Genomic DNA, 9,580 nt, shown 5'->3' on the forward strand with positions numbered 1-9,580 from the left:
GGGGCCCATCAGGCTCCATCCAGGTTCATCAAACAACCTCAGTTCCCACACGGAACACAAATCCACACCACTTTGACCTTGGCTATACAGCCCAAATCTCTGATAGGATTTGAAAGCGACAGATTTCCTCACCGATGTCATGTTGCAGTTATGTATTGGTGCTCCCCCCCACCCGTAGTGGGCAGGCTAATTGAGAGCATGGGGGGGGGGGACTTTAATGGTGTAAAACAATCAGGCTGAAGTCAGTGGTTGGTAAGTTGAAGCAGAGCAACTGTAAGGTTACACCGCAAGTGTCCACCAGCAGTCTGTTGTGCTGCGTTGCGTGCGGGCCGGCTCATGAACGGGATCGGCTTACGAGCTACCTAACAAAAAGGGCCTCTGTGTGTCAGCCCGCCCGGGTCAGCCAGAATACACAGATGCGCTCTTTTCTGCTTGCTTTTAAAATATAAACCGACACAGTCAAATGGAACGTACTTTCGAAAATAAAAATTAAACATACGTCAAGTCATTTATAAAAGAAACTTTTGATTGCAGGTGTTACACTCTATGTAAATTGCACAGACGCTTATATATTTGGTTACGATGTAAGGAAATTTAAGGAAGCTGAATTATCGAGAGAACAAAATGTGAACTAGGTTTTGAATCATTTATTTATATTTGGATGATTCATTGACTTACAAAAAGTAGATTTTAATCATGTATTGCAGTCAGACTTTTTCACTCAATAAATGAATGAATGTGTTCCGATATTTGGTGGTGGTCCGAGGGGCCGTAGCCGCAGAATGGCAGCCAGGCCGGCGTCGGACCGCCCCAAGGCAACTGTGGCTACACGCATCGCTTGCCACCACTGGGGTGTGACTGTCAAATAATATTTGCAATTGTAAAGCAGCTTTCAGGTTCTGGAAAAGACCTGTATAAGTCAAATGCATTATTATTATGATTATTAATAATCATAATAATATAAAAAACATCATGAACTTCTTTGATTTTACACTGTGAGTGACCCAAAACTTTGGCGCGGTCGTATATATAATGAAAAGGGATTAAAAATACATAAATTAGATAAACTAAATACTGTCACACTATACTGTTCTTAGTATTTCAGTGTGTGTAGTACCTAATGTTTTGACTTGTACGTGTATTTTACAATACCAGAAATTGCAAAAAAAAAAAAAAAAAAAATATATATATATATATATATATATATATATATATATATATATATATATATATTTAAAATATGGCTGAAGAAATGAGTACTGATGTATTTTTCGTTTTCTTTTCTTCAGAAATAATCAAATAATACACATTAGTGTTGAAGTTATTTGGGCAAACAATGTATATCGTGTGTTATGAATACCTACACTATATTTAATGTTAGGACTCTATCGAGCTTTAGTTGATCTTGATTTGGTAAGACTTACATGCACTGTACCTGTGCATGCATTCTAAGTGAGGAGGTGGCTGGAGGAGGTTTGACCACCTGCTACGGACCACCTGGCAAGCAGTGATGTTTCTCTGCGCATGCGTAATAGAAAAAGAACAAAAAAAAAAATCCCAACCCCAAGTCGCTCAAGTGCCAAGACGTGTTCTAGTCAAGTGGGAGGCAGTGACAAGAGCACAGAGAATTGATAGGCAACATGCCGAGGTCTTTCCTGGTGAAGAGTAAGCGGGCCCACAGCTACCACCAGCACCGATGCCGGGATGACGTCTACATCGGCCTGGAAGCGCTCCTGGCTCACATCAGCTCAGGTTGCTCATGCGTAATTACGCACGGAAATACTTTTTCCTCTTTTTTTTTTTTTTTTTTGTATCTTCTTTTTCATCTAAATTAAATCAATAGATTTGACGAAATGATGTCCACTGAAACATGAAATATATTTTGAAATCATGCCTTGTGTTGCCAATTTTTAGAGGCAAAACGTCAAGTGGAGTCGAGCCTGGAGGCCGAGCCCGCGGACGGGCCGTGCCCGGGGCGCCCGCTGCTGTCACCGGCTTCACTGCCGTCCAGCTCGCCGCTGAGCTACGGAGCGAGCGACCGAGTTTCGGATTGTGATTTGTGGCGTCCCCCCTCTCCCTCCTACTCGCCAGGTCTCCTTCATGTTGCGTTTGATTTTTATAACTGTCCTTTTAGCTGCCGTAAAGTACAATCAAGTTTACAAAAATAACGAGATTCTTAGATGCCACCATAAAATACATTTGGCAGATTAAATATTAATAATAATAAAATAATAATAATCAAATTGAGCTATTTTAACAGATAAATACTACATTTGTTTTTACAGTTGTTATTAACAGTCAGCAGTTTGTAAAAGTGTATTTTGACATCCAGATAGTCCATCTCAAGTGTCACTTGCATTTTTTTTGGGGGGGTAAATTGACAACTTTGGACAGTTTGTACAACTTTACTTCTATATGGGTTGGTCTCGAATTGGAAGAAAGTTTATGTAGCAACTCTATTAGTGATATCTTCTTAAAAAGAAATGTGTTGGTTTGAGTGACGCACTCCCTTACGGCTCAAAACATTTAAAAAAATATGAAAAACAGAAGCGATGTCTTAGTGCAGCCTACCCATGGTCAACACAATTAGCTTGATGAAGTCATTTTTACAGAGTATCCCCCCCCCCACCCCTTTCCTCTAGATTGTTCAAAAGGTTTACTTTTGCCCTCCACGTACTGTATGTTGACGCACGCACACACTACGTGTGTTCTGTTGTCCGCCGAACTCTTTGGGTTCAATCGAACCCAGGTTAGCCCCCCCCCCCCCCCCCCCAAGAAAATGTCTTGCGGCATTTGCAATTTTTGTGACCTGCCTCGGTCACTGTAATTACAGTATAACACCGCCACTCAGATGCTATTCATTATCCTGTCTATGGCGTTTCCAATAATGTGTTAGCATTAAAGCAAAGTGAGATTGTTGTTTTAAATACGCAACATGTCATACTATTTGTTTCATTTTTAGTACAACAGTAAACTTCACTGTCATCATAAAGCCGTCCACATACTTTCAATTTTTGCTCGTAAGTCGAAGCAAAAAAAAGTTGTCCTGACAACGGGTTTTATCTTGAAGAACTCGTAAATTGGGTATCTCGTCATTCAAAACACCCCTCAACTCACCTTTGACCTTGTTCCAGATTCAGCGGAGTCCTCCACACCCACAGCGGAGGACGGCCACCACTTCAACGTGTCCCTCTTCCCCGCTTACTCCTGGTCCTCCTACCCCGCTTCGGACCTGAGACGCACCGTCCCAGCTCCGTACCACCGACGCCTGCACCAGCTGGACCTGGAGCAGGGCCACGCGGAACCTCTGAGCAATGGGCGCTACCGTGACTGCTCCGCTCCTATCCAAATCCAACAGATTTGCAGGATGAGGAACGCTGACGGCATCTTTGGGGAGCTAAAACAGAAGCAAAGTGGACCTGAAATCATCAAGCGCGAAGACGACTTCACGTGCTTCAATCAGATCGACCCTGACGGCTCATATAAGTGCATCAAGTGTTACAAGGTAATGTCGCAGTTGTGCGACAATTCATCGATTCATTGACAACTAATTGGATAATTGACGATTTAGAAACCTTGTTTCATTTAAAATTATCCAAATCCATGGAATTTCAGCCTCTCAGGAGTAAACATTCTCAGATAGTCCTTCATGAAAGCAGTCCATTATTATTATTTTTAATCAAAATGAGACTTTTGCAAACATGGTTTTACTTTAGAAAACAATGAAAATGTTTTTCCCTCCTTATTTTGGTTTTACATTATGGCCCAAACCAGTAATCATCAGTTTATGTCCTTTCTGCAATGTCAAGTTGTTTTTTATTAAAGGGAATTATTTTTTTTTCATCTAATCCATTGACTGATTGAAAAAAACGTAGACACATTGATTAATAAAATAATCAAAAGTTGCAGCCCTTGTCACTTTACCTGCCATCACATACATTGATATTAGGGGTTGAACTGATTTGTTGACACAATCCAAACATTTTTTTTTATCTGTAAAAAAAAAAATAAAAAAATCATAGATGATGGAAAAGGTAACAAACATATTTTGACCAAGCAAGGAATAGAAAGTACAGATTTTCAAATGTATGGAGTAAAGGTAAAAAGTTATTAGAAAATAATAAAGTACACGTACCTGAAAATTCTACTTAAAGTATTTCGACTTTGTTACTCCTTACCACAGACAGACAGATATTGAGGATCATTAATATTGTAAGTTGGAGCGGTATGAATCTGATATTTTCTCATATATCTGGATTACATAACCCAAGTATGCAAAAGTATCTGCTAATTATATTAACTGAATACCTCGCTTGAATGTTGATGTAAAAGCAAAAATCTTTTCGTTATAAAATTGTGCAATTGCATCTAATTTCAATATTTCACCATTGATGACAACTGAGGGCAGCAATTCAGCTCTCCCAATGAGACCAGTCCATGGTTTGCCCCCAAAGGTGTTCTCCACCCCCCACGGCCTGGAGGTCCACGTGAGGAGGTCCCACAGCGGGACGCGTCCGTTCGAGTGTGGCATTTGCGGAAAAACCTTCGGCCACGCCGTCAGCCTGGACCAACACAGGGCGGTCCACTCACAGGTATGGAGGCCATGTTGAATTAGATTCAGTCTCACTTTTCAAATTTATGACATTTATAATTCACGAGATTAGGATTACGTAAATTATTTTATAAAATGGATTGCTGTTCATTCATTTCATGAGGATGAAGCTATGGCTATATATATATATATATATATATATATATATATATATGTACTGCTGTCTACCACAGGATGCTAATTTGAGGTCGCATTGAGGACAACATTTCATACAAACACACTTAACCTATTTATTCCTGAATTGCACAGAAGTACTGGTCCTAAAAATATGTGGTATCGTGGTACTTTTCTAGTACCAGGATACTGTGCAACTGAAAAATAATATAAAAATGTCAAATGTACTGTATATGTATTATCATGGCGGCGCGGTAGTGCAGCTGGTAAAGCGTTGGCCTCACAGTTCTGAGGTCCAGGGTTTAATCCCGGCCCCACCTGTTTGGGGTTTGCATGTTATCCCCGTGCCTGCGTGGGTTTTCTCCGGGCGCTTCGGTTTCCTCCCACATCCCAAAAACATGCAACATTAATTGGACACTCTAAATTACCCCTAAGTGTGATGGTGAGTGTGGCTGTTTGTCTCTATGTGCGCTGCGATTGGCTGGCAACCAGTTCAGGGTGCACCCCGTCTCCTGCCTGTTGACAGCTGGGATAGGCTCCAGCACTGCCCGTGACCCTTGTGAGGATAAGCGGCAAAGAAAATGGATGTATGTATGTATTATCACTAGCAATAAATGAATACATTCTTTAATAGAATAATTCAAAAAATAAATGGAAAAGAAAACATTTCCTATGCTCTATGTTGATTTTTTTTTTATTTAATATTGACATTTTGAATGTATATGTGCTTACTAATATTTCTTCTTTTACTATTGTACATTTCATCAACAAAATGACTTTATGATTAAAGAATGTTATTTTACTTAGAAATAATTTGTCCAGCGCCCGGAATTAACCATTGTATCCACTTGTTACTATTTATACAAAAGAATAACTTTGAAGATACTGCACACCACATTTTACACAAACTACACTGACACAAGATAATTATTACTTCAGTATACTACCTTGTGTGTACTGTTATGTACACGTACGATTGGAAAGATGTATGTGTGAACAGGAGAGGAGCTTCAGCTGCAAAATCTGTGGGAAAAGCTTCAAGCGCTCGTCCACGCTGTCGACGCACCTTCTAATCCACTCGGACACAAGGCCGTACCCGTGTCAGTACTGCGGGAAGAGGTTCCATCAGAAGTCGGACATGAAAAAGCACACGTTCATCCACACAGGTAGGGAAGTACAGGAGCATCTAATCCATACTTCGACATTTAGCTAAAGCTAAATTATCACATTTCACTTAAGTGATCAAAATATTATTTATTTACAACAATATCTTTGGTAGCCCAAATAAATACTCTTCTATTTTTCATTGTCAATGTGGTGTAAGATTTTTCAAATGTAAGATATGTGCCATGCCTCAATAAAGTTTGGGAATCACTGAGCAAAAGGACCATGCAGTAGTATGCTTTGTCCTCACTTGTGAAAAAAATCCACGAGTGGACAAATTAGCTTTTACTTGTAGTTTTTTTTCCTTAGTGTATGATATTTTACCGTACTACTAGGACAACTATGTTGCTAGTGAGGCAAAACTATGCATTAACTGAAAATGCCACGCGACTAGTACTACAAGGGAAGCACTTGATGGTACTTATACAATTTCAGAAAGTCAGTAGGAGTATTAATAGCACACAGTTATCATGTAGTGCACTAATAAAATGTAGTTGTCCTAAAATAGTGACTGGGACATTTCTCAGTCGCAGTCACTCTACTACTGTATCCTCGTTGTTGTACTACTGCAGTGAAAAGCCTTAGTAGTTTAGACAAAAGCATACTAGTACGTGGGCCATATGCTGGCTATCAAAGTTGTCAAAGAAACCCTCAAACGGGTTTTCGTCGATATGCTTGATCGAACTGGTTGAGATCTTTGTGCTGCTAGTACAAAGATCAAATACAAATTTGTAGATACTAATTCAAATGAAATGAAAAAATTTCTACTAGTGAGCATCTACTGCTTGACTACTAGTACAAATAGGACTCAGTTGTGAAGTTGTGCTACCAATATTTCTGGTTTTGAATTAATTCAAGCTTTATTTATGTCCTGGTATGATCTTTGCCCTCACCAGTAAGACAATTCAGAACACTAGTACAACGGCTACGGAGGACTCGTAAGACTTCTCACATGGAACATTTTTTCCTCCCGTACTAGTGCAACTTTGGGCCAACTAGTACAGAATCAAACCTTATTAATAAGCTACTGCTGAGTAACACCACTCAGCCCAAACAGCAGACATGTGTTGCATACTAGTAGCCTCCCGGCCGCAACTAAAGGCAGTACCTACTAGTAAAATGTAGCTGCTTTAGTAGTATGGCAAAGCTGTCAGACTAGGGTGCAGAAATAGTAGTACAGTAGTAAGAAAAAAAAACCCCATATGAATAAGACAATCATTCTCCTTGTCCACCCTTCTGATTCTACTAGTGCATTGAATCGTTTCACTAGTGAAGACAAAGAGTACCCTAGTACACGGGCCTTAAAGCGTCTCATCATCATCATCACCATCTTTTGCGCACAGGCGAGAAACCGCACAAGTGCCAAGTGTGCGGCAAGGCCTTCAGCCAGAGCTCCAACCTGATCACGCACAGCAGGAAACACACGGGATTCAAGCCGTTCGCCTGCGATCTATGCGGGAAAGGCTTCCAGAGGAAAGTGGATCTGAGGAGGCACAGGGAGACCCAGCACGGATTTAAATAATCGCTTCCTTTTCACCCTGAATTTCACCCCCCCCCCCCCCCCACTGTTGTTATTGCTAGATGCAGGCACATAAACAGGATTGCGCAGACTTTAATTTTGCTTAGCCCGACAGGACTGCACCAGGGGTTTTAATGACTAATATTAACATGGAACATGTATTTATTATACTTTATTATATTTGTTTCCCCTCAATAAATTATGTTGAAACAATTCACAGCTCAAGAATTCTAATTTATGGATTGTGTTTATTGCCCATTTATATTAGAAAGAATTTTGGTATTGTTAAACAGTCCACACGGTTGCTTTGCACATCCATGGTGGACAAAGAGGCACTCTAAAGTGGCTAAGCGAACAGAAATTTCAGTGAACCATTTTTCATACAGGAAGCTAACTGCACATCACAACTGTGCTGGATCAGTTCTTTTATGCAAACAAAAAAGACTCACGTTAATGTTTGTGTGTTTGTAAGGGTTTGGGGGGAAGGTATTGAAAACTGAAATGGTGAAAAACAGTGGCATTCAATATTTCCAGAATTGAGTCCAACATGGTTCTAAGTCTTTGCATGTCTAAGCAATCTTCAAACATTTATAATAAAATATTGCAGAGAGAAATATCTGATACTTTCAGAAAATGATACTCTGGACTTAAAATTTTCAATTATATTAAACCTGTTGCAAATTTGCAACCTCTGCCCGGAAAGGGTTAAAAACTAAGCTCTAAATTCACTTTACAGGGTCTTTAAAAGCATATTTAAAATGGGATATCAGGCAATATCGAGGGGTGTGTCAAAAATATCCACCAATCTATCCATCCATCCATCTAACGTCAGTAGTCTAGCTCTCCACCCATTTACTGCATGTATAAAGACACACAAATACACACACTTACAGTTGAACCCAGAGGTTTACATACACTGTGCAAAAACCTTTAATTTTTTTTTGCCTCACAGTCTGAAGTCAAATAAAACTAAACCTCTCCTGTTTCAGGTGTGTCATGATCACCAAAATTATTTAATTTTGTCAAATGGCACAATAATGAGGGAGACAATTTCTTAGAGGATTTTATATTATTATCTTCAAGGTCAAATCACACATTTCGAACCAGAACTCATTCATCTGTGGGACACAGAGCCCATCACCTTCCTGAGCGGTGTGATGGCTGGACATTCCCATGATATTTATACTGGAGTATAATTATTTGCACAGATGAACATGGCACCTTCAAGCATCTGGAAATTGCACCCAAGGATGAGCCAGACTTGTGGAGCCTGCAATTTCTTTTGATTTTCCCATGATTTCAAACAATGAAGCAGAGTGTTTGAGGTGTGCCGTCAATTAATTCACATTGTCAGTTAACCTATCAAGAGCTTCCAAAGCCCCCATGTTCTTTAAAAACAGTACTTTTTGTGTATGTAGAATTTTGACCTAGAAGAAAATTATTTTAAATTCTCTAAGAAATTCTCCCTCTCATTATTGTAGAATTCAACAAAATCAATTAATTTTTGTGATCCTGCCTGACCCATTAGACTGATTTGAATTCAGAAAGTGAGACAAAAAAATGAAAATGTGTTTTTCCACAGAGGAAAAAAAAAATAAAAAAATAAATGGTACGAGGCACATGGGCTCTTTGAAAAGTAATTTCAGCCCTCTGCATTTTTCACATAAACAGTACTGGGGACTGCCAATAAATGCGTCCAACATACTTCAGTTGTTGTTACTTCCGTTTTATCTCATTAGGTCTTGGTAAAAATATGTAAAAATAAAGGCATCATAAAACTTAAGAGAAAAAAAATAACATTTACGGATAAAATTTTCAATAGTGAAACTTAGTCTTATGATTACTATAAAAAGATAAATTACAAGGAAATACTGTAACATTTATTTCCTTTCCATGTATATATACTACCTATGAGTAAGTGATTGTGTGCATTAACAAAATATATATTTTTTTTAAAACTGTGTTATGATATGCGAACTATCAATAAGGTCTTCCATCTATCTGACATTGTAATATTACTTGTACTAAACAGAAAAAAGAAAAAAAAAAGTTTTGTTGAGAGTGCCATCTGGTCAATATCAAATTCCATACCCATAGAACAAATGCCATTAGGGTGCCATAAAGCAGCCTGTGAAGGAAGGCTGCTGGACTAGCCTCACTTTTATGACCAA

The 9,580-nt window shown here is 39.1% G+C and overlaps 1 protein-coding gene across 1 annotated transcript; it reads left to right on the top strand.

Annotated features, from left to right (window-relative positions):
• Nucleotides 1–1,609: 1,609 nt before the first annotated feature.
• On the top strand, nt 1,610–7,431 carry gfi1aa (growth factor independent 1A transcription repressor a). The gene is made up of 6 exons (XM_061839533.1): nt 1,610–1,752; nt 1,915–2,091; nt 3,135–3,505; nt 4,455–4,592; nt 5,727–5,892; nt 7,234–7,431. Exons 1-6 carry the CDS (start codon nt 1,641–1,643, stop codon nt 7,410–7,412), a joined length of 1,143 nt encoding a protein of 380 aa, XP_061695517.1. The 5' UTR covers nt 1,610–1,640; the 3' UTR covers nt 7,413–7,431.
• The last annotated feature ends 2,149 nt before the right edge of the window (nt 7,432–9,580 follow it).

Source organism: Syngnathoides biaculeatus, chromosome 13 (assembly GCF_019802595.1).
Source record: "Syngnathoides biaculeatus isolate LvHL_M chromosome 13, ASM1980259v1, whole genome shotgun sequence".
NCBI lineage: Eukaryota > Metazoa > Chordata > Actinopteri > Syngnathiformes > Syngnathidae > Syngnathoides > Syngnathoides biaculeatus.

Excerpts from the sequence above, each read along its gene's own strand:
- gfi1aa (XM_061839533.1), top strand. The coding sequence starts at position 1,641 with ATGCCGAGGTCTTTCCTGGTGAAGAGTAAGCGGGCCCACAGCTACCAC. Across the intron at positions 2,092-3,134 it reads CTCTCCCTCCTACTCGCCAG|ATTCAGCGGAGTCCTCCACA; the intron begins GTCTCCTTCATG and ends ACCTTGTTCCAG. Across the intron at positions 3,506-4,454 it reads AGTGCATCAAGTGTTACAAG|GTGTTCTCCACCCCCCACGG; the intron begins GTAATGTCGCAG and ends TTGCCCCCAAAG.